The sequence below is a fragment of the Pholcus phalangioides genome, unplaced genomic scaffold, assembly GCF_987345545.1.
Source record: "Pholcus phalangioides strain wild (caught in Gottingen) unplaced genomic scaffold, Ppha-v1.0 ptg000009l_1, whole genome shotgun sequence".
Classification (NCBI taxonomy): domain Eukaryota; kingdom Metazoa; phylum Arthropoda; class Arachnida; order Araneae; family Pholcidae; genus Pholcus; species Pholcus phalangioides.
This window is the reverse complement of record NW_028301602.1, coordinates 13381904-13407404: the sequence shown is the minus strand read 5'-3', so window position 1 is coordinate 13407404 and position 25501 is coordinate 13381904. Positions and strand designations below refer to the sequence as shown.

Sequence of the window (25501 nt, the reverse complement as noted above, 5' to 3'; positions counted from 1 at the left end):
TTTATCTTTTTTCCCAAATGCTCTGAATGTAAATTAATATTCCATTATGGTGACTTTCTGTAGAGGAAAAATTGAAATTTCTTTTAACAAGTGAGGGTCTTGACAGGAAGTGAGATAAGGTTGCTTAGTTAAACTTCTAAAAGGGAATAATACAAAAAGAACAATTGTGAAATATATCTATTAGTTTGAGGTAATTTTTGTCATTCTTTTATCCAGGGTTAGTGATGAGAAAGATGCAAGAAGTTATTTGCAAGCACTTGCAACAAAAATGACGGAAGAGCTGGAGAATATGAAAATCACTGGACTGACTCCCTCAACAGCTGTAAGTTGCTTTTCTAATAAGTAAATATTTAAAAGACCAGCATAAAAATATAACATAATCTCAATATAATAATGGTAGTTTTCTTATCAGTTTCAAGTCGTATCACTTTCATTTTAAATTTATCACATTCTGATGCATCAAAAAAATTATATCAATAATTTTTCATATTTTTGTTTATGTTTTTGTTCAAATCGGTGAAGAACACTAAATTTTTGTGGATATAAGTAACAGAAGTCAAAATAAAAATGTAAGGAATTATAATTTTGTAATCAAATTAGTGAAAATACCCACTATATATTTGTTTATTTATTTATTGATAAACTCACACAACAGGCATATGCCCAATTACAGTAGAGTGAAAAAGAAAAACATAAACAGCACGTTGCAAACAATTATGCAAATAAGAAAGTTCCAGAAATAAATATAATACAAAAATTTGTATGTACATGCAAGGAGGAAAAAAAAACCAGTCAAGAAAGCACATAAGAATTTCCACTCCTGAGGAAGTGAAAAAGAGGAGAATTTTTCTGCATGTTGGTTTGGTATGGTTGGACATGGAAGAGATTTCGGTTACGAAGATTGATGTTATTACAGTGAAAACTGATTTGCGTTAAAATGTCTGGTACATCCAAGACAAAGTGCAGAATTGTCACAAAAAAGGGGATCAATGCATTCTGACAGTGGACTTTGAGTGATTGCTCAAGAGAAGTAACAAATGCTTAAAGTAGTACAATGGAACCTCCATAACTGACACTCCTCGTTAGCAGACCTTCAGTCCTATGATGTCCTTTATCAAGAGGTTCTTGGCACTGAGCATATATTAACATACCTATTTCAGCTTCTTTATGGCCTCACTGTTGGGACCTGTAAAACAATGGTCACAGACTCCAAGGAATTGTGAGACAGTAGGAGCTTTTACTGGGTATAGTGTAAAGCTTTCTTTCCTTTCACTTATAGACTAGATTATGTGGTGGTGGGACGTCATCCCAGAAAAAACCTTGTAAAATCGCGCCCTCCCCCATTTCTAGTCTTTCATATTGCTCCTCCTTTTGGAAAGAAGTTCTGTCTTTTAAATGGCTTTCTTCCCCATATGCAAGAAGGATGATCTTGCTAATGTTTTGTCATGAATAAAAGAACAATTGCTTGACTGGTTTTTTTTCCTTGCAAAGTTTGACATTTCTAAATCTCAATAAATTTTTTAAAGTAGCCTATCATTTAAATTGTTTCTTGTTTTAATACAAATGCAAAATTTTGTGAAGGTGTTAGAAAGTTGTAGATTTGTATTGATTGTATTGAGATCATACACTCACAGAATAACAGTCAAAATATATCATGGTGATGATAATGATAAAGAATATACTCACATTATATCCAAAATATTATTACCTCTTATATGTTTCCTATGTAATCACAATGTCAGCTTAATTCTAACTAAATTTAATGTGTTCTGCAGGAGAAGAATTGGAAGAATAGAAGGTCTCAAAAACTGGATAAGATGGAGCTTCTGAATCTGCAATCTAGTCTTAACAGCGAAATTCAAGCTAAGCAGGCAATAGCTGATGAATTGAGTCACGTTAGAGCAGAGCTTGTATCTGTGCAAAAGTGAGTCCTTTTATTTAAAAAATTAATATTAATTATTTCATTGTCTAACTATAACTTGAGAGAGTACTGGCAAAGCAGTCATTATCCTCTACTGTAGGACTAAGATTAAAGATGTTTGATTAAACAGTGAACGTTAGTGGCTCAAATTTTAGGTCCCAACTTGAGGAATTCATATCCAAGGAAAATAAACAACTTTGGCTCACCTGAAATTAGACATGCATTAGAGTAGTTTTTATTAGTAGTAAATATTATTGCATTTCAAATAAATTTGCAATTTTTTTACTATTGAGCGCTCTAATTAACGAGAAAACAATTTCTTTAGCTACTTTGGAATAAAGAGTTTCACCCACATGCACAAATGCGGTTTTTCTGAATACTTGCATCAGTGTGTGCTGTGATATCTCTGCAATATTCAGGAACGAATTATCTTTGTTAGCTGAGGTATCACTGTATTCAATTTTTTTTTTAAACTTTGCACATTTCCATTTGAAGGAAACTAAATGTTTTTTTCCCTTCCCATTATGACAGAGAGCTTAAAGAGTCCCAGCAGAAAGTAGAATCCTACAAAAACCACACTGCAAAGAAAGAGCTTTTAATACAAGAACTGCAGCACAAATTAGAGACTGCTGGAGACAGCTGTAAGTATTACTCATAATTGATGCTGCTCAGACTTTTTTTTCTGCGCTTCTTCAACAAATAAGGTTGAAAAAAATATTAAAAAAAATTAAAATATATATAAAAAGTATTTTATTGCATCATCAAAAATTACAATTTCACCTTTTTTTGTGGCTTCAAATTGTTTTTCCAAGAGAAAAATTGTATGTTCTAGATTTTTTTTCCATAGTTTATATTATTCACTAAATTTCATCACCTCTGAATTATTTAGACCAATTTCTAAAAGATACGCCACAGAGAATAGCTCAAAGTGAGAGTGGGGATTCAGCTGGTGCTGGTGATGAGGCTGATGTGGAAGATAATCAGCCACCATCCATTGGCAGCAGTAAATCCAATGTATCGGACAACAGTGCAGTAAGTAAAAATTATGCAATTTTAAAAATAATTCATTATTTTCATTTGCAGCCAAACCTCATTAATACAAAACTACATATGGGAGATACATTTGTAAGATCCTTTTTATTAGTGCCGTCAGAGAACAACAGAGAGAGAGAAAAAAAATATTTTTTGTTTATTTGTGTCATGACATATGGTTGATGGGAATAAATTGAGTTAATTTTTTGGTTTTTGTTTACAGAGCTCAAGATTTCTTCTCTTTTTGCATAATTCAAAGCTAAAGTGTCTTTTTTTATTCTTTATTTAACAGGAAATGATTTCAGCTCCTCTTTCGCCAGTTGTTGATACAAGGCCACCTGTTGCTTTACCTCCAAAAGTAATAATGATTCTTTCTCATTGACCAAACTTTAACATTAATTTTTCAATCTAAAAAATTTTGAGGCAATTCATACTTTTTATTTCTTTTCTAGCCTAAAGCACATCAATTCTTAGTGAGAACATTCGTAGCCCCACTGAAGTGCAATCATTGTACTTCACTAATGGTTGGTCTGATCAGACAAGGAGCTGTTTGTGAAGGTATGTAGCAATAATTACATATGGATCATCTGTGATTTGCATCTTTTAATGCAAATTTTTGCAAGACAGCTTTTAGAGTTTTTTTTGCTATTTTTTGCAGTTTGTGGTTTTGCGTGCCATGTTACATGCCAAGACAAAGTACCTTTAATGTGTCCTGTGCCACCAGATCAAAGTGAGTGTTTTTGAAAAAGAAGAATTTTTTTATATATTCTGTAGTTCATTATGTAGTCTATGATCTATAATAATATAATTCTATATTTCGGTGATTTGGATCAGCTATATAATAACTTATATTCTATTATTTGCAGCAAAAAGACCTGTTGGAATAGACCCTACGCGAGGCATAGGAACAGCTTATGAAGGTTATGTAAAAGTAAGTTGATTTCTTCATGAAAGTTTCTTCAACCGATGTTAAAATATCGTTCATATTAATGAATTAGGTACCATATTTGTTCATAGATTTGATACTCTTCTGAATGTAACACACATTTTGTTTCCTTAGTGGGGAAACTAAATACTTTTTCCTTAATATACGTAGTTGCCTATTCTAATGATAGATTAATAGGACCAATTTTATGTAGAGGAAAAATCTGGAATAAAATTTAAGTAAGTACAGCGATTGAATCAGATATGAACTCAATCTTTCTTTTGTCTTGAACATAGGTCCCAAAACCTGGAGGTGTCAAGAAAGGATGGATGAGACAGTTTGTGGTTGTGTGTGACTTCAAGTTGTTCCTTTATGACTTAGCTCAAGATAAAGGTGCTCAGCCATATGTATGTGTATCCCAAGTACTAGACATGAGGTTTGTATGAATCTATTGTATGTCGTTTTATTAGTATTTTACATCAAACTAAGGAAGAGCTCTCAATCTTGATAACTTCATGGCTTTTTATTGCTTGGCTTCCTTATGCATTCAGATTGTCATGATAACCACAAAAAACAGCTTATTTGTTAAAAAAAATTTTAACAAATGAACTCAGGAAAAAAAATAAGCACTTTTATCCCCACTTACAACAAATTCATTATTGCTAAAATAATAATAATAAATCACAATTTACTTTCTTCTGCAAATCTTTTATTTGATATGAGTATGTTTAATATGTCAATATAATATACATTTTTGGTGAGAAGTTTTAACCAATTTTTTTAAGTCCTTCAGTTTGTGGATGACTATAAATTTTCTTGCAACCAATGTTGCTTTAGAGATGTTTTTCATTCAATCAATTACCATTATTAACAAATTATCAATTTTTATGACTCATTGCGATCCTTTGAGTAGAATACTGTATTTATATATTTATATATATTGTATTTTTTTTCCTCCTTCTTTCTTAATAATAAACTTTAAGTGTCATATTTTTAGGTTTGAATAAATTTAATTGGTGAAAAGTTTCAACAAATTTTTTCAAATACTTAAATTTGAAGATGACTATAAATTGCTTAAAAAAGTATCAGTTCAGAAATTTTTATGATTCACAGTTTTATTTTGAGTTTTAATTTATCTACTTCTTATATAAAACTGATTTTTTTCTGATTCAATGAATTTCAGAGATGAAGACTTCTCAGTTAATTCAGTTCTCGAATCAGATGTCATACATGCAAATAGGAAAGACATTCCATGTATTTTCAGGGTGAGGAAATATTTTCTGTATCGTTTTTCAAATACATATTTGATAATCAATAAAATGATGAAGGCATTCAACTACAGAATGAAAGAAGGACTAAAGCTGTTGAATTTTTTTTAGCATAAAATACTGTGGAAATTATAAATTAATTTTAAATAACTACATCGTTTCACTTACATTTGATAGTATGCTAACTTCACCATGTTTCTTGAGTTTTATCGTGTGAGTTTTGTGTCTCAATATAGAATTATATTAAATTTATTGTTGTATGGAAATTTTATGACATGTGCTGTGCGATAAAACTTGTTGTACCTTAATTATAGGAAAAAAAAGTCCAAAAATGCTAAAAAAAACATTTATTATAATTATCTTAATATGTTAGAATTTGGTAAATTTGAATTTTGAATAATTTGAACTTTCACAAACTCCCCTTGAGAGTTCTCTGTCTAATTTCATGTTAAAAACTTCTTGTTTAATTCAAATTTTTTGGATAATTCAAAGTTGGAGGGAAAAAATCATGATTTTTGTTGTTTGGAAAAATTTTACAAGAAGCCAGACTTTGCTTTTTCCTTGATCAAGTTGTTAAACAACAATTTTTTTTAAAGACAAATAAAAATTTGAGAATTATGTTTTCATTCTACTCTTTTTTCTTTTTTTGTGATAATTTAATGCCCATTTTAACATTGTTCAGCTGGAGTGCATCGAGAATGTAAAATTTGGAAAACATAACGGATGATGGTAAACTGTTTCTGTAAATAAATTTTTGAGCATAGTCAAGAAATTCTGTAGTGATTCTGATTCCAGAACAGTGGAATAATGTAGCAGTCATGATCAATTAATTATAAATTTTTAAAGTTTGGGAAACAGTTTTGTAACTAATGATAAATGATTGTTAATTATTATCCTCTATGAATGTTGATGATTAAGTTTCAATTTGTAGTCATTTTAAGGGTTCCAGATAGATTAATTAGGTGATTTGAACTTTTTTCCAGTGACTGGACTTAGAATTAGCCAAGTTTGACTGCATATTTCAGGGAAACAAAGTCATAAAATTGAAATAGCATACAATTTTCAACTTATTTGTATGAAAGACAAGTTTTCTTCTTTTTTTTAATTGTTATCTTTTTTATACTGAATGAGTTTAAAAGAAAAGTTTCAGATCATGTATTAATTTCTGTTTTTTTTCCTTAAGGTAACCACATCCATGTTGGATCCTCCAGGATTGAAAAACCATACATTGATGCTAGTGGACAGAGAAAGTGAGAAGAACAAATGGGTAGATGCTCTAACTGAACTGCACAGGATTTTTAAACGCAATCGCCTTCCATCCCGAACGGTGAGTACATAAAATTGTGCAGTATATTTCAGTTTGTATGTGCAGTTTCTTCTTTATAATAGTTGTAGTTTTTTCAATGGTGGTGATTATGTTTCCTCTTACCTTCTATGTGTAGGTTTTCCAGGCCAAAGAAATTTTAGATAATACCATTAGTGTAATAAAAAATGCCTTATCTGCTGCCATAATAGGTGAGAGATTTAAAAAAACTATTTCCATTCGTGTCCAATAGTGTTGATTATAAAATGATGATAATGATACTTTGAAATTTTGAAGATGTTTATGATGTACAGTGGAAACTTGCTACAATGATACTCGATATTACAGTAAATCCTTCTATATCAATATTTTTTCAAGTGTTGTTTGGAAATGCCTATACTCTAATGTTAAACTACTGCCTCTTGATTTCATGATGATTCCTTTACACCAATATTTTTTCCTCTGTCCACGCAGTATGGTTATATCAAGGTTTCACTGTATTTGTTGTTAGAATGAAATTAAGTATAAGAAGAAAAATTACTTACCGATCACAAAGCTGATGTTGTTAGTGTAGAGTCACCATATAAGTAAATCTCAATATAAGGATACTCTCTGTGTACTAAGAAAACATATTGTTGTTGAGAGATTATCATTACATCCATGGCTTCCCACAAGGGGCCAGGACTGACATGTCTGTAGCCCTGAGCCCAGGGTTATATGGACCATGAGGGAAAAAGAGAAATTCAATTAAAAAAATAGTTCAAATGTTTACCACCAGGTAAAATAGTGGAGTTTTATAATAGCAGTTGTATTTTTACCTTGGCCCGAATAACGCATATACAAAGTTTCAATGAAATACGTCCACTACGAGTGCTAGGTGGGAGTATCATTTGATCATTTTTGTCGCACCACGATCATTTTCTGCACGCGAGGGCTAATTAGACCGGGACCTATAATTTATTGCCGATTCCGAACGACAGGCTTGTTTTTTATACTCGTCGAGAGACTGGTGCGCTAACCCCTCGATGGGGGACTCCTTGCGGTAGCAATTTTTTCTGTCGCCATCTCGCCGTTTCTGCTGTGCCCCTGTGTCAGGAAAGTTTTCTGACAAGGACGAACCGGGTATCAAACTCGCTTCGTCCTTGTCAGAAAACTTTCCTGAGGAGTAGTGTCAGTATAATTAAAACTGAGTAGTGACAGTTTATTTATAACCACCTTTTGTAGGTTCATTATATTTACATATACGAAAATATATTGGATTATGTATTATTATATTTTCATAGGTACATGCTATCACCTAATAATTTATCATCATTATTGTTTCAGATCGGGAGCGAATGGTACTTGGATCTGAGGAAGGATTGTACTGTGTAGACCTTGATAGAGAGGGTAAATTTGTATTGCTTGATTCTGTTCTTGTTATTCTCGTATTCAAAATTAATGACTTTAATACTACTAGTTATATTGAGGTTTGGTAAATTGAATTATAATTTCATTTGTACTTGTTTATATTATATATGAATAACAATGTATGTTTTTTAATCACTTTCATTTTTAATTAAATTTATTGCCTTCTTTCAGAGATAGCTAGAATAGGTGATGCCAAAAAGATTTCACTGATCCAGTATATCCCAGATGAGCAATTGCTTATTGCTATATCAGGTATTTGGGAGAATTAGTACTTATATTTAATAGGCCCGGGCAGTTTGAAACAGCGTGGCATTATACAAAAAAAAAACATTTTTTAAAGTGAATTTCTAGCATATGTATCAGTTCAAGTTCATTTATTTCTAAGGTTTCCACAAGTCGCATTTAAAAAGAGTTTGCTCAGGAAAAGAGTCGTCATTTAGATGAGTTAATTTTCTTCTCAAAGTTTCTCAGTGCTAGTGGGTGGCATCATTAGGAAGTGTCTAAGCTGCATTATTAAATACTGAATTATAAAATTTATGGGGAAAAGATAAGGGGTTATTCAAGCATTATGTCAACATTGATGGGGGTTTCAATTTGCTGATCATTTGATGACAAGGGGGGAGGGGGGTTCGGATGATGCTTATGCCATCAACCACACTGTATAAAAATATGAAATATTCTTAATGCCATCTTACTCGGTGCGCCAAAAATAGAGAAAAATCTTTTGTTAGTTTGTGAGCACCTGAATTAACATTCTCCCAATTGATAAGTCCCCTACAGAGCCACTTTAGTGATCTCTAAATGTGTCGCAGATCCAAGTGATCTGAAAATGTGTCGCAGGCCGCTTAAGTGCTCTAGACATGTGTCACGCATCGTACAAGTGATCTTATGTCGTGGATCACTTAAGTTATCTGGGAATGAGCCGCAGGTAACTTCAGTGATGTAGAACCACACTGAGGTCCACACCAGTTCACTAAAACTGAGCCACACATCACTCAAGGGATCCCTAAATGTGTCACAGACTGTTTAAGTGTCCTGGAACTGTGTAGCGGGTCACTTAAGTGATTTGTGAATGTGATGCTTAGTTCATTTACAGAATTAGGTTTCAGGTGCATACAGGCCACTTTGTAGCCCCCCAGGATCACATTTGGTTTACAGGCCATAGGTATAGTCCTCCTACCATGAGATGAGATTTGGCTACGGCACATCATGTCACGTCAAACGATTCTATTTTATCTTAGAAGGACATGCCAATCGTGAAGGAGGACTATATACCATGTACGGCTTAGAGGAAGGATCGCAATGAATTTCTTAAAAAGAAATTTTCAGTTCTTAGCCTTCAAATAGCATTGAAATGAACAGAAATTGATTATAATAACATATAAAGGTATTTTCTTTTGAAATTTTAATTAAAAAAAATATTTTTTACATTAAAAAAATACATTTTTGATTGTCGGGAAGGGGTCATGGGGGGGGGGGGATTTAGAGTTTTGCTGACCAGGGAAGGGCTCAGAAATGGCTAAAAATTTGCTGATGTAATATTTGAACAGCCCTTAATATTAAAAAGATATACAGGGACTAACTTTCTGATGATCTCATTCTTTTGGCTTGTCAGGTGCTACTTTTTCCTGAATGGTCATCAGCCGGGGCAATCCCTGAAAAAGCAGTGAGAGTAAAATGAACTTGTACTGACAATGACCCTTTGCTCTAAGAAATTTTCTTTTGAAATTCAATCATTTTAAAAATATGGGTTCTTTTTTTCTTTATTTTGCCAGGGAAGCAGAGGCATCTAAGGTTAATTCCTGTAGGGTCTCTGGATGGTCAAGATGTTGACTGGATCAAAGTAACTGAAACCAAGGGTTGCCTTAGTTTTGATATTGCCTGTTTTGCTCAGGGTGCTTCCTCCAATTATGTTGTTTGTGTTGCCCTCAAGAAACAGGTGAGATACAACAAAGCAACAACCCTGTTATAATTTTTTTAATTTTAAACATTTATACACATCTAGATTGCAAAAAATACAATTTATGAACAAAAATATATTAAATAAAAATGTTGTGGCTTGCTGGTGAAGAATCAACCTATAAGTATGAAACATACAAACAAAAATTTTCATTTAACATGTAAAAGAAGCCTAGCTGCTTCAAAAAAGTCAGAACCAACAACTTTGTTGGACTGTATTATATATATTGTAAGGCTGGACAAATTCCAGGCACCAGGTCACCATGGTGATGAAAAAAAATTGGTATTGGCACCTAAAATTTTATTTGTGTATTTAATAAACTGCAGGCTAAGAGTAGCACAAAATGTTTGGAATTCGTAGCAGCACCTCAGAATTTTATTAAGAATTGTTTGAGGCGTTTGTGTAGTGATGATTCATTATCATACTGGAGGATTTCGCAGTGGGTAAGTACAGTCGGCCCCCATATTCGTGGGGGTTACGTTCTGGGAGTGGCCGTGAATGCGAAATCCATGAATAACCAAAACCATACTTTTTTTGTATATCTCATTTATTGAAGATCGTGAGAAGATCAGGGTGACACAGAGGTAGAAGGGAATCTAAAAGAGGTTACAGCAATTGTTGGCGATGTTTTCTGAAAGAACATTGTGATTTCTGTTTTGCAGTTTCTTCTTCATGTCATCAAGTATGGTGACAAGGCTTTCTCTACCAATTTTTCTACATGTGAAGAGCGTACCATAGAGGGATCTATGTAATGAAAATAATCTATTCCTGATTTGAGATTTGAACTTGCGAAGACCTTTCGCTCTGTTACTCATGGTGAACTCTTGCCTTCCACTTCTTTATCTCAATCTTTTTCATCTGGAACCACTTCAGTTTCAGAAGCAGTCAGCTGCATTAATTCCTCCTCGGTCAAGCCTCTGAATTGCTTTTAATTAGCTGTTGGACTTCTACATCCATATCATTGATTCCCTTCTCCACCCACCTGTTTCATTAACATGACAATGTCTTTTATAATCTCTTCAGTTGGCTCTGTAGAAATGGTTGTGTCTTGGAGTGCACGTTGTGGCCGAAGTTAATCTGAGTTGACCGTTTCTCTTTTAAGAGCTGCCACGGCTCCAGTGATGACAGTAATGGTATTAGCAATAGTATTCTTTCATACCTTCAAGACATTTTCTACATTTGCATCTTCTTCTGCTATGTACACAATCATCTACATCAAATGATGCATATAGTAAGCCTTGAGTGCACATATTATCCCCTGATCAGGGAGCTGAATGATAGCTGTTGTATTAGGAGGCAGATAAAAGGCTTCCAAACTATCAGCATTCATTGACATCTGGGTGTCCAGGAGCATTACACAGTATCAAAAGAACTTTGAATGGTATGTCTTCATTCTCAAAAAGCCTTCTGATTTCCAGGACGAAACACCATTTAAATCAATCCAGGAAAAGTGTTTTCGTTATCCAATCCTTTTTATTGTTCATCCAAAATACTGGGAGCTTTGACTTATCCTTTTCCTTCAATGCTCGCGGATTCGCAGATTTGAAATTATGGTGGGCTTTATCATGTACCCATATGCATTTGCACAAAACAACATAATAAATAATAAGTCTACCTTTACTAGACTGAAAACCAGGGGCTCGTTTTTTGTTTTTTTTTTGGGTATTAAATGTTCTTTGCAGTATTTTCTTCCAAAATGCAGTTTCGTCAGTGTTAAACACCTACTGAGGTGCATAACCCTTCTCTTCAATAATTTTCTACAAAGTCTTTGGAAATTTTCTAGCTGCTTCCTGGTTGACAGAGGCATGATCGGCAGTGATTTTTGCATTGCGTAATCCGAATCATTCCTTAAACCTAACCACTACTTGCAATAAAATTCTGATGGAACATTTCACCAGCTCTTTCCTTTACAGAAGTGTAAATTTTTTTCGCCTTTTCCATTATTATATTACAATCAAGTGGAATGTCTTTTGTGTAGCGGTCTTGCACCCACAAAAAAACAACCAGTTTTTTCTGTATGAAAAACACGAGGATCTCGTAGATGATGCAAAGTTTTTGCTGCCACGGGTGCAGCTACAGCCATGGCTGATCGAATTTCAGATTCCTTTTTCCTGACATATCTCAGCATAGATATGTTGATTCCATAATGGTGGGCCACGACAGCAATTGATTTACTTTCACCAAGCATGAAAATTCAAGCATTTCAATCTTTACTTCAGAGAATAGAAGACAGATGGCAGCATGGACACGAAACGAGTACAACTCAAGAACATAAATATGTTAGGGCCACTCATTCCGGCATGTGCCAATTTGTTAGAAATTCCAAAGAGGAATGTGTATGAGGTGCATGTACAGTTAAGTAGTAGTAGTAGTAGTGGATAAGTCATGTGACACCAGGGCCATAGCATACTTTCTTGTTGTCCCGGAACAGTTATTTTCTTGGGGGGGGGGCCTGAAAAAGCAAAAAATTATGTAAAATAAATGTAAATTTTTTGTGAGGCCCCCATTTTGCTTGGTGATCTGGGGCAGTGCCCCGGTTGCTCCAGCCTAGCTACTGCCCTGCATGACTTACATCTCTGACCCATCTCTTGGGACATGCAGGTATTTGTAAAATTGATGCCGCATCCCACTAAGCACAGATTCAGCAGAGTGAGACAGAAATAATTTCTTAATGAAGTGCTGGCGGAGTCAAGTTTGAGGGTTGGGTGCCCTTTTCTTTTTTCTTTATCTCATGCCACTTTTTGTGTTGGTTACTAAGGCTACAAACATAGTGCATACAAGTTTCAGATTCTGCAAATTGGCATTGTTTCTGATTAGCTAAAACCCCGAATTTCAGGTTTTTTAACCAATCTATAAAGTTGCAAACTTGCAGAATCAGAAACTCCCGTACACTATGTTCACTTTCTAACACAACAACACCTTCAACCAGAATGAGACACCTGCCAGTGCTTTAGCCTTGGACAATCCCACTTCACCATCCGAGTGAAGCACCCTCACATATTCCAACTTGGACAAATATGGGGCCAAGTTACCAAAGGCACCACAAGGATGTAGTCTAACTGATTTGTCCATCTGTGATGTAGCACCATCCGGCTGTGCTCCTTTCATGGTGGGATAAGTGCATCCCGTTGATAACACAGTTAGCTTCACTCTGCAAAAGGGTACTCCATTGATGGAATGAACAGAAATCTCCTGGGCAATTTCATACAGTGGCTCCTACACATTTGGAAAAAGATACAGGACATGGCTGCTGATTAAATTGAAGACATGTAATATAGAATTTCACTTGCACATTTAGTGAATATTTTGTACTATGTTTCTACTACTTTATTTACAATTCTCTTATGAACATTCATATTTTTTTTTATTGAAATTATTATGTCTGATAGTATCTTTACAAATTAAATATGTATACAACTATACTGATTATATTTCAGGTGGTGTTGTATGATATCAATCGAACAAAATCCCGCCATGTGAAGAGAAGAGATATATCTCTGCCTACTTCAGCTCAGTGCCTCAATGTGATGGGGGATAGGCTATGTGTCGGTTTTCCCTCATCTTTTTATATTTATTTCTTATGGGAAGATACCCCACCCTTCTGTAAGTTTTTAATATTTATTCCGATAAATTTATTCTATTTTATGTTTTTTAAATGCATCCCTATATTGTAATCAATAACCTTTTAATATCAGATTTTTCTGTCATCTACATATTTCCAAGCTCTTATTTATTTTTGATGGTGAAAAAGTTTGTTTTTATTACATGTAATTAATCTTGAGGCTTGATAAGTCTTAATAAATATGATCTCCATCTGGTGATTTTATTATATATTTAGTTCATACAAAAAAGATTTTAGTGTCTTTTTTTATTTATTTTAAGTTTTAATACAAATTTAAATATATTTGTTTATTTAAAATTTTTTGGTAATTTTTTTTTTGAATACATACAAATGCACAGGATGAAAACATATCTGATATCATCTAACATCAGAATAGCATAAGAAAATCTTAAAGTCAAACAAGATCTAATATAAGATAGGAATGGGTTAAATTTGTTCATTAATAGATGATTTTATCATTTCCGTTTTTGCGCGAATGACGCATGTACGTAACCTTATCATTTCATTATAACCAGGGCTTGATTTCCACATGAGCAACATGGTCATTTGCCCGAAGCCCTTGTTTTAAGGGGTGGGGGGGACCAAAATTTATAATATATAGTACATGTTTTTACTCAAATTTTTATAAATTTTATTTGGTAAAGTATTGGAAAATCAAATAAAACTTTCTTTAAATCACAATTATTAGCAAAATTAAATATCAATTTTAATATTATACCAATCACAGTAACAGGCTTTACACAGCACATACAATGCATCTATTGTAACATTAACTCCAAAGTCGAGCTCTGATTATAACCATTTTGATGAGAAATTTTGTGAGAAGTATAGCTCATATTTCATTATGATTTAATGTATTGCTCATGTAGGTTTAGTGAACACAGAGACTCCAGCTCTTTCTTATCTTAGTCATAACCCGATGGATGCACTCATAGCCATTAATCTTCCAAACAACGAATTTCTACTGGTATTCAGCTGTAAGTATGATAAGGCTTTCAAAATGGTTCTTGTTATAAAGATATGATGATAGATATAAGAAATTGTATATTTCACAAATTGTTTATTGTATATTCACAAAATTTCTCCTGTCAATGACATTCATTCGGCTCCTCATTATATATATAGGGACATTCCCTCTAACTTTTTTTATGGGTATGGACTTGTTTTTTCTCACACAGCAGGTTATGACAATATACAGAGACACAACGACAATAGTATGTATAAAAATTTGTTTGCTGTAGAAGCATTTCCACCATGTCCTGCTACAACACCCATTACTTAGAGCAAGGGTGCACAGAATTTTCTGTCTGTATTTTTCTGTCTTATATATACTGTATTTCTGCCACTCACAGGCCATTATTAATAAAGTGTTCCAGACTCTGCCACGAAGCTTGGCTGTAAGAGATTCTGCAATAGGATAAGTCTGGTGTTCTGGCATTAAGTCAGAGTTCTGGCATTCATTCATTCAAATGGCATTTGCATAATCTTTCTTGAAAATAAGAGAAAAATGGGATGTTTCATAGAAATTTTGGGACAACCAAAATTACAGTAATATACTGTAACATAGGGTCGACCTAGGTATACATTCTATGAACATAATTTCTATGAAACATCCCATTTTTCTCTTATTTTCAAGAAAGATTAGTTGAATTTTCGAAATCAAGAATAGAGATTATTTTCATAACAAATCCCACACACATATTTGTCAAACATATAGGTTTTTTGGTGAACTACATTTTGACTTGCAGTACTCACCATTTTTTGTGATTGGTGATTTCTCAACAGTTTTAGCAATAGCTGGCAACTTTACTTACCTTTGAAAAAAATTTTGTAACTGGGAACTTTACTTGCCTTCAATGGTTTTTTTTTTGGCTGCAGTTGGCAATGTTACTTGCCTCAACAACTTTTTTAGGGTCATCCACATTTTTATGAATGAAATATGATCAGCCTAAGTATTTATCATGTAGTGTGTATTGATGCTTTTCTATTCGAACAAGTTTCACTGGCCAGGTGGAACCCCTTGGTGTGCCGCATTTGACCCATGGGCACAGAGGTTGTGCAACCCTGATTTAAATGAAACATTGATCAGCACTTGAAAAATATAATTTTAATAAGAGTCATTTAAAAAAGAAATCACCAACATGCTCATTATTTTGCTATGATTGTCGATGAGACTAACATATGACACGAGTAAATGATTTCAACCACGTATAATTTTTATTATTCCTCAATAGATTTAGGAATTTTCGTTGATGGACAAGGAAGAAAGACAAGGGATAAGGAGCTAATGTTTCCTGCCTTACCTAATGGAGTTAGTAAGTAACTTTATACTGATGTAAAGATGCGTATCATGATGTTATTTGTACTTTGTGAATCATATTATTATTTGATAAATGTTTTGGCTCATATTTTTGGTAACAATGAACTTGATTTGGTGAACTGTTATTTTACAGGTCATATGGGTGACTACTTATGTGTATATAGCGAATCCCACATAGATGTGTTTGAAGTTAATACCGGTGATTGGGTCCAGAGTGTCAATCTTAAAAAGGTTTGTTGTTTGTATTTTAACTTTACTAATATTTCTCCTGATGCATATAAATTGCAACTGTATGATTTAAAAAACTGACATAGAAAAAAAACGTTCATTAAATATTTGTCATTGATTATTACAGTAAAACTCTTCTTTTGCAGACACTAGCGGAATGTAAAAATTTGTCTGTAAAAGGAGGATGACTGCATCAGAGGTGGTGGGGAGGTCCCTGTTGAAACTGTAAAATACAGCATTAGGATGTATACTAACTGAAATGGTTCTTTGTTTGCAAATGAACAAAATTCTGACAATATCAGATGCATTTTTTTCATAGGCATGAAATTACATAATTATTGTGAAGATTCACAATTAAAATTACAAAAGAAATTTTACATACTGAATTTACATCTTTTGTAAAAACTGAGCAATTGATGTTTTGTGGGTTTTTCCTGAGCATTCTAACTCCTTCTTAAACATTGGACATTTCATCATTGATATGAGCATTCACAGTTCTTGAGAACAATTTCATGATGCACATGAAAATGATCCAACCAACTATTTGAAGCTTTAAAGTTGATGAGTCTGAGTTCTACAACTTCTTGAACTTTTTCGTGTAGAATAAGGTCGAAACAGATAAATTCTTGCTTCTTTTTTTGCTGAAACAAACCAGTCATACACAATGCGCCGAGGGTAAGTCTTTCTGTCCTCTGAAATTTTTTTTTCTCCCTGGATTTCCGTTTTTCAGCCATTCTTTTTGCTAATGCTCCTTTTGCTTCAAAATGAAGTATATCTGTATACTCCTGACATTTTTAATTCATTTGCAAGAGCATGAACTCCCATTTCATGCTTTTCACTCTATTCAATGCAGCAATTTTTTCTCTTCGGAATCTCTTCTCTTAATGATAGAGAGCGATGATTACTAGAGCTGGCCATTTTAAACAGCATGAAATCATGTAAAACCAGAAAACTGATATCAAAGTTGTCCAACATTAACAAATTTCTAGCCAAAATTTTATTGAAAAGTAGGCAAAAAGTGAATCAAATATTTGAACTTGTGCTACCATCTAGTGAGCATAATTAAAACCAAAAGTGAAACTATTGGTGTCTGCACAGGGGTTTTAGTCCAGTGGAACAAATGATGAAAACGCTGTCTGTGACCAATGTGAAGGTGATCGTTAAGCAAGGGGTTCGAAATGCATTATTTAAATAGGCTTTTTTACTGGGATATTTTATTTGGCCGTAAAACAGGTGTGACTGTTAAAAGGGGTTTTACTGTATATGCATGCATGCACATGTGATTGAATAAGAATGCCATACAGTTATTCTGAATTAAAATTAGTAGCTGCACAATATTTAGCTACTTCTGCTTTTCATTCTTTTTTATTTTCATGTGTGGTAATCTGTCATGCAATAAGTTCATTAAAGAAACATATTTGACCATTTTCCAAAACTAACATTCAATTAATACATAGCTAAGTATATGGACTTCTTTCAACTCATTTTCCTCTATTTTATTCAAGACAAAGCCACTTGCCACATCTGGTATGCTATCCCTGACGTGGGCGACAGAACTTCCTCACCTTGTGTACTTGCACAACATCCAACACAGAGAAAACCGAATTCGTGTCCCAGAAGTCTCCATCCACCATGTCCGAGAACGATCTGGAAAAACTGTTTTGTCTCGAACTAGAAGAAGGTTTTCTGTTCGAGAGCCAGAGAAAGCAAAGTCAGGGAAAGGGTGAGATATATTTTGTTTTATTTCTTATCTGACATTAAAAAGAGGTAGGCTGTAGTAAAAACGGTACTAATGATTGCAGTGTTTACTTTGTGTTACATGATACCACAGTTGTATATCTATGTGAAAAACACCCACAAATTTACAGCCAAATCTCTTTGCTTCTTATAGCATAAGTCTGGTTATAGCAGCATTGCTCTTCATACATGACTTTGATATGAAATTGAGACTAATACCTTACTTAATTACATATTTTTTAATAGAGTTGCAGAAAGGCGCTCACGTATGATATCTGCTCCTTCCAATTTCAATCATGTGTCACATATGGGACCAGGTGAAGGCATTCAACTTCAGAAACTAATGGATTTGCCTGTGGTAATTCAATTCATTACAAAAAAATTTGTATATTTTATGATTTTATATATTAGTTCTGAATATTAAGTTGATTGAGATTATTTATTAATTTTTATGCTTTAAATAACGTGAATAATTACTTTTTCAATTATCAGGCAAAATCATCAGTTCAGCCATGCCAAACTCCAACACAAGCCCAGTCAACTTCAGTAGCAACTCCAGTTACATCTGATCCTGAAAGGAGCCAAAAACCTTCTCGAACTGTGCTTCAGCCAAAACCAGCACCACGTGCATTACATGACAGTGGGAGTAGGCGGCCACCACATGCACACAATGGTAACAAATTTCTGTCTAATACTATCTTTGTGACTTTTTTCCAAAATAACTTCCACTACTACCTTCTTGACCATACAATGCACTTATGCACATTCCTTTGTGGAATTTCTAACGAATCAATCCATGCTGAAATGTGTGTTCTAGGTGTAGCCTATATGTGGCTCCTAGTGTACTTGTGGTGTTAGAGTTGTGATTGTTCTTGTTGGTGCTGACATCTGGCTTCCATACTTTGAAGTGAAGATGGTAAATGCTTGAGTTTTTCATGTTATGTAACATCGTGTTGAAGGTCTACCTGCTCTCTGCGAAGAGTCTTCCCCCAATCCAATGCTGCCATGTACATATACAAATGGGATTCACAATTTCCTTAGATAGTTATAAAATATTGGCCAAGTGGCACAGTGGTAAGATGTTCATCTATCACCATGGAGGCTACCACCAGGTCCGCGGGTTCAATCTTGGGGAAGGACATAGATAATAAGTTCTTTCCCTATTGAATTGCAGCTGACCACTGATAGATGGTGCCTTCATTCAATTTACATGATTGATAGTAAATTGGTGTATGGCGATATGACCAGAGTTAGTGTGCAGTAAAGTAGTAGTGCTAGTTATAAAATATTCAGACTTTATTGGTTATAAAAATTAACTATAAAGACACTGAATAAATATTACTTCATTGATTTCAATGATTTAAGTATTGAGATACCATAAGTTCGAAGCTTGGTGGGTATTCTCACACTAGAGTTCTGATTTAGTTCATTAGATACTGAAATATCTCTTTAATTATGCTATCCACCAATAATTGTCTAGACACCGATTTACATAAATATTAGACAGTCTGGGGGTATTTTCTGCTGGTTGTTGTTTGCACTATCATATAATGAGGAATAAGTGTATTCTAAATGGTCATATCATCCCCATACTCTGGCACAGGTAATTGTCATTCCCAGGATGATGAAGCAGCAGTAGAACTGCATATTATACAGAGGTGTAAAGACAGGTGTGAAATGATTATTTATTGAGATTCGCTCAGAGTCTTGATATCAACCCAATCAAACGAGGCGCTGATCCAGAGGGTGGGGATTACCCTTCTCAAGAATCAGGTAATATGGGAAAAATTGGTCTCCATCGCAGGCCAATCCTAAATTAGCCCCATTTCCTGTCCTGACACAGCACCCTGGATCTGCACCTAGATTGAAAAGTTGTGAATTGGAGCATTATTGAAACATGGGTTGAGGTTCATATAAAAAATCCAAGCTTAGCAGCTCATCTGTCATCAGCTTTGCAGTAGTGATGCTGAAAAATTCCACTCAATGTAATCTAGAAATTGATTGAAAGTTTTCCTAAGAGGGTATTTTCAGTAATCTAGACCAAAGATGAATTCACCTCTTACTGGTATAATAAAAATCTCCACATGTTTCTCTAGCACGGGTCTGGACAATTATCAGTAGCTAGTTGAATAAAATAAAAGTATATGTCTTTGAGGTTTTATTTCTTTTACATACATATTCAAAATGTTGATAATTTTACACCTGAAAACGAAATTCGCAAACTTGAAACAAAATTTCAAGTTCAGTAGACAATATTTTAGTTCTGATAAGGTGATAAAGTTTTATTTTTCTGTAGGTGTAAACAAACACCCATCATTCATGAATCCATGGAACCCTCGACCATCTGTGAATACAGCTTCACCCGATGGCTCTGGCTCAGTTTCCTCTCAAGAGCATTCTGCACCAAGCTTACATAATGCAGGATCTGCACCAACACATTCTTCGGGTCATGAGGTACGATCAATTTATAAAAACCTGCATTAGTTTATTGCGAGATACTATTTCCTAATTCTTTCAACATTAAAAATTCTTATAAGGAACTAATTTATGAATATTTTAAAAAATATCATTCCATTATTAGTTTATCAGGCAGAACTCCCCGTGGTTAGAACTCTTCGAGGTTAGAACTCTTCGAGGTTAGAACTCCCCATCAAGGAGTTCTAACCCTCCTGCAAAAAGTAAAAGTGTCAATACACGCAACTCAATCAATACCTAGACTGACCATATTTCTTTCATTAAAACACCGAGAAACAGGATTCATATGGGATATTGCCAATTATTGCCAAATATTTGTCACATGCAATTAAAGTTTACAATTACAGCCAAACAAATTGTCAAAGGAACATAAAGTTAACAATAGCAGCTAAAAAAATTTTCAAAGATAAGTTGGAAATTACATCTAAAACAACTGTTATTCACCAACAAAAACATATGATTGATAAATATATGATAAATATATTAAAATTACTGCAATAAATTGTAACAGGGTCATAACTATCATAATATAATTTATAATTTCAATTTAATTTTTGATTTCAAAATTGAAGTACGCATCTTTAAAATGGGGGGGGGGAAGAACATTTTGTAAAAATATTGGGAGTGAGAAATTGGCCAAAACACTACAAATGTCCCTAAAATACAGGTCATATGGGTCCCCTATATATACAAGTTTCTGGCCCACGAACGGCAGAACTGCTGTATATCTGGCCTGTGGGCTGAAAAGGCTGTGCACCCCTGCTATAAAATAATTATTTTTTTAAAATTTTTATTTTTATTTAATATGATCATCACGTATTCCCAAGAGATCCTTACGATCTGTCCAGGGAATTTGTTAGTGTGTTAGTAAGCATCCATGCCTGAACCGGGATGGATATTTCTGCTAGCAAACTTCATATAAATGCTTATCTCTATATTTCTAGGACCACGGTGAACAGTCAAGCCCTCGTCACTCCATAGCCTCCAATACCAGTTCCAATGTGAGCTATCCACCTAGTCCACGAGAAAGAAGAACCACAGCACCAGCCGCCACTTCTGTGCCACTTTTACCACTACAACCACAGCATGGAGACGACCATGGTGGATCATCTAGTTACGAGTCTCAGAGTTAGTCAACAGCTAATAACTGTTGTGACTAATAATAAAAACTGCAAATATAATTATTGAAATGTCTTTGAAATTATGGTTTGTTGTGAAGAAATGTTTTTCCTTGTGTAGCTAAAAAAATATTCTTCAAAAAGTAATAATTGAAAGAAATAATAATAATATGCCTGTTATATATATAAATTAATGAAAAATATGTCATATTCCAATTGTTGGTAGAAGCAGTGAAATATGATTTGTTTCTTCACTGTTTGTGCTATGGATATGGAATGTAGCAGTTATCTAAATGTTGACAAAAGATGTCTATGAAAGATGAAATTGTTAATTTAGTTCAGTGAACAACTGGTTCCTTCGATTATTCATTTCACATCGTAGAAAAACAAATCAATAATAATATTTCTCCAAATAAGGGATGACATAGATTTTCATGTTTGAAAAATGTCTCTAATGCGTGGAGTTATTGAATCCTTTTTTTGTGGGATTCAGAGCAAAAACTAATTAAATAAATATCTTTTTATGAGATCTATTGAAGCAAAACTCTATAAATGATGTAGCAATTTAATTATGATATTGGTTTTCTATGCATTTATAACATAACCATTCCGGGTTTTCTGCATATTGGATACCAGAAGTGTAGTATATAATTTCTGAAATCAATCATTTTTGCTCCAGACCAGGATTTTTTCTTTCTTACCTTTAGTCAGTCTTATCAAACAAGTTCCATTTTTCAGAAATATACATTATGTTTGCAGTTTTCACTGTCTTGAATTTTCTTTTGAAACTCTATGATAATAGAGTATTAATACTGACGGAATTTTCAACTGTAGCTTGGCTGGTCCAAGTTTTTAATGATCTTCCTTTCAGTGAGATTATACCATACATCATCGTCGTCAACATTCCTGATCAAAATTAAGTATTCATGACATCTGTAGACTGGTCATAGGAGACAATGATGTGTGTGCCTAAGTTGGAATAGCTGGTTTGTTTTAAGGTGCTAACATTTGAGAGCCATACTTTCATTCTTTTTTCCTTTGGTTTTTAAGTCTCATTTAGGTGTTGTGAATTTTATTTTTCACTGGCTTCATTGGTCAAGATTGCATTATCAGAACAAATCAGAACAAATTGCAATAATTGTCATGAAAGGGACAGATGAATGAATTTCATGGGGAAAATAGCTTATTATATTCTATAAAATAAGGAAAAGGCCATAAAACCAGAAGTTAGTTGTTTGGCATTACGATTTTAGCTTGACAAAACTCTGTGTGAGATTTTTGTACTTGCAAATCATGGACTAAATTACATCAAGTTCATAATATGAAGAATTATAGCTGTGTTTCCATCAAAGCGATTAAATCGATTATGTGAGTCACCAGGGTCACATGATAGCTAACCTTTCCTAGCACAGTCCACTTTTTTTGGGCCATGCAAAGTCAGGGTGTGGTCAGTCTATGGATTGTTGGATCACAGTAGTTTAATTCACTTAATCTAAATCACAGTACAATGATTCCTGGACTTCTACTGACTATGATTTCTTATGTTCTGGACAATCATACCTGATGAAGTCTGAAGACAAAATTCTGATTTACATGCAGTTTACTGCTGTTTCCACCCCCTTCAAACATGCATGTTATTTGAATTTCAGTCATCTACAACTGTTGAATCTATGATTGGCTTAATATTGGTTGATTGATCTTTTTCTTAAGCTTTTAATTATCATAAATATATTGTGATTTTTGATTCCGTCTCAGCTTTCAATCAGCTATCAAGATATCATTTATGGTATTAGTAATTTCAGTCAGTTTCCAAATGAAATCCTCCTCAACAAAGAGTTGGCTATACTTAACGCTGGGCTTCCTACAGTTTGTGTAATAAAAATGTTCCTCTTCTTCGAAACAAAGATACCAAAATTCTCAACAGTATTTATAAAACATCCATTATTTTAAAAGAAGTACTTAATCATTTATTTATTCACCATTTATTTATTGATATTTTATCTCATCTTTTTTTTTTTAGAATTTTTATTTTTTAAAATGAGTGTGTCATGTTCGTCTTTTATTGTTATGTAAATGTATTTCAAATAAGAAGTTCAGTCAGATTTATGATGTCGGCAGATCTCGGTCATCATTCAACATTATATTTAAAATTAAAGTTTATGACTATACTTATAAATGGCAACTGTTCTGCCCGGTTGCGACTTTTTTATGTAAATATTCTCTGTTTGTACAAAAAAAAACAAAAACATTGTAATAATTTTTATATATATGGACCAATTTAATTTATTTTCGAAGTGATGTTTTGATTTTTTTTAAAGAAAACTATTATTTTGCAGCGTATTTTAGTTTCTATATCCAAATCGTTTTGTTATTATTATTTTTTTTGTGTATATACGTATATATATGGACGTTTTAAAAAAAAAATAGAGTTTAGGAAAGAATTACTTGTTTACGATGCTGAATGTATAGCTTTCTAAAAATTTGATAGTCACCGAATGTATTGTATGTGTTCTAGAGAGAAAAATGCTGAATTTTCTTTTGGATTTTATATGTGACACATATATTATACATATTTCTGTGTATGTAGTGCAGTATTGGTGGTTTGATACACGTAAATTATGCGCTTGCATATCAAAATATTATGATTATTATTCTTTTTTCGAACTGAGAGCATGAAATGTTTTTGTTTTCTTCATGCAATATTGAATCTAAATTTGTTACTTGTTGACACCGAAATCCATTAAATATCCCCTGTACCACATTTCATGAGTCCTGAATTTATTTTTCCACTTAGACCCCCTCATCCTATGAGTGTCTATTTTTATCGCGGGTGATGTAAATAATGAACAAACAGAAAGTAAAAAATTCACCAATGTGTTTAGGGGTATCCAACTATGAGTGCGAAAATTAAAAAAAGCAAGCTTATTTAACTCATTTTCAATTCTCAGATCCCACATGTTGAAGGTATACTGTAGAAAATGGATGCTCACCCTTTAGGAGAGTGTGCAGAGCCACTTCATTGATTTGAAATTTCATTTCGATCATTGGGTCACAGCCCATTTGATTAAGTGATCTGGGGGAGTGTTGTTGGTCATTTGAGTGATCTGGAACTGTGCCATGGGTCAATTAATCTGAAAATGTGCTGCATATCACTTAAGTGATTTAGAAATACGCTACGAAACTGTTTTAGTGCTCTGGAACTCTGTTATTTCAAGTGATATGTAGATATGCCACGGGTCACTTAAGAAATATCTTCATTTCCTACTTAATTCATTTTTACAAATTTGGTTTGACATGGTATGCATACAGTATATAAGGGACCATTCAAGTATTGCGTCAGCAAATTTTTAGCTATTTTTGACCCCGTCAGTAAAAGTAACAAAATTATGACCCTCCTCCCACCTTGTCAGCAAAATTTTGTGTTTTGCCCCCCCCCCCCCCCCCCAACACATATTTGGTTCAGAGACATAAGCAGAGAAGGCCCCCTGACGATCAAAAATTAATTTTCTGTGCATAAAAATATTTTTTTTAAACATACCAGAAGAAAACACCTTTATATATTATAATTAAAAATTATAATCAATTTCTGTTAATTTCAATGCTATTTGAAGGTTAAAAACTCAAAATTTCTCTAAGAATTCATAGTGACACACGCCCCCCGCAAGCCTTCTGTGTCCTCTCCAAAGATCGATCCTGCATACTCCCCTGATTAGACTGTCCTTGGAGAATATACATAGGGAGTCTGACCACCACCATCTGATACTGCTGTATAGTGATTATTTTTCACATGATTATAGACTGAACACATTATATTTTTAGCTTGTGTTTTAAGCTTATTAATTGCTAGTTTAAGTTAAGCATTAATTAAAAGAGTAGATAGATAGCCATTGCTAGTTGATGTGAAGCATTGAGCATTGAGTTCTTCATCATGGTTTCTGTAAGTTCCACAGACATTGATTAGTCAATGGCAAGGTGGTTGCTTTCCTCCCATTCAAAGAGCATACATCCACATTATGTATGGAAGTCCAGCAAATCACTCAAGGACAGCGCATGTGACGTGCTGAGTTGACACAAAAGTTTAGCTGACCCCTCCCCCATAAGTAAGACAGGGCGTGGAAGGGAGGCAGTCTGAGAGGTCTACTAGAAAGGGATATCTATAGAGTGACTGTTAGGGGAAGAATG

General features: G+C 33.8%; 1 protein-coding gene across 2 annotated transcripts in view; it reads left to right on the top strand.

Moving 5' to 3' along the window:
- LOC149081781 (serine/threonine-protein kinase MRCK alpha-like) overlaps positions 1-24080 on the top strand; it is a 194994-nt gene extending 170914 nt beyond the window's left edge. For both annotated transcript variants that reach the window (XM_089235547.1, XM_089235546.1), the window contains exons 21-44: positions 217-322; positions 1776-1924; positions 2453-2562; positions 2811-2953; positions 3246-3311; positions 3406-3511; positions 3612-3683; positions 3820-3884; positions 4175-4314; positions 5062-5143; positions 6330-6473; positions 6589-6661; positions 7776-7838; positions 8031-8111; positions 9635-9798; positions 13257-13422; positions 14311-14418; positions 15676-15756; positions 15895-15992; positions 17495-17712; positions 17973-18084; positions 18219-18399; positions 20023-20180; positions 21146-24080. In XM_089235547.1, coding sequence (XP_089091673.1) covers positions 217-322; positions 1776-1924; positions 2453-2562; positions 2811-2953; positions 3246-3311; positions 3406-3511; positions 3612-3683; positions 3820-3884; positions 4175-4314; positions 5062-5143; positions 6330-6473; positions 6589-6661; positions 7776-7838; positions 8031-8111; positions 9635-9798; positions 13257-13422; positions 14311-14418; positions 15676-15756; positions 15895-15992; positions 17495-17712; positions 17973-18084; positions 18219-18399; positions 20023-20180; positions 21146-21334 — 2875 coding nt within the window. In that variant the 3' untranslated portion in view covers positions 21335-24080. The remainder of the gene's footprint in view (positions 1-216; positions 323-1775; positions 1925-2452; positions 2563-2810; positions 2954-3245; positions 3312-3405; positions 3512-3611; positions 3684-3819; positions 3885-4174; positions 4315-5061; positions 5144-6329; positions 6474-6588; positions 6662-7775; positions 7839-8030; positions 8112-9634; positions 9799-13256; positions 13423-14310; positions 14419-15675; positions 15757-15894; positions 15993-17494; positions 17713-17972; positions 18085-18218; positions 18400-20022; positions 20181-21145) is intronic.
- The last annotated feature ends 1421 nt before the right edge of the window (positions 24081-25501 follow it).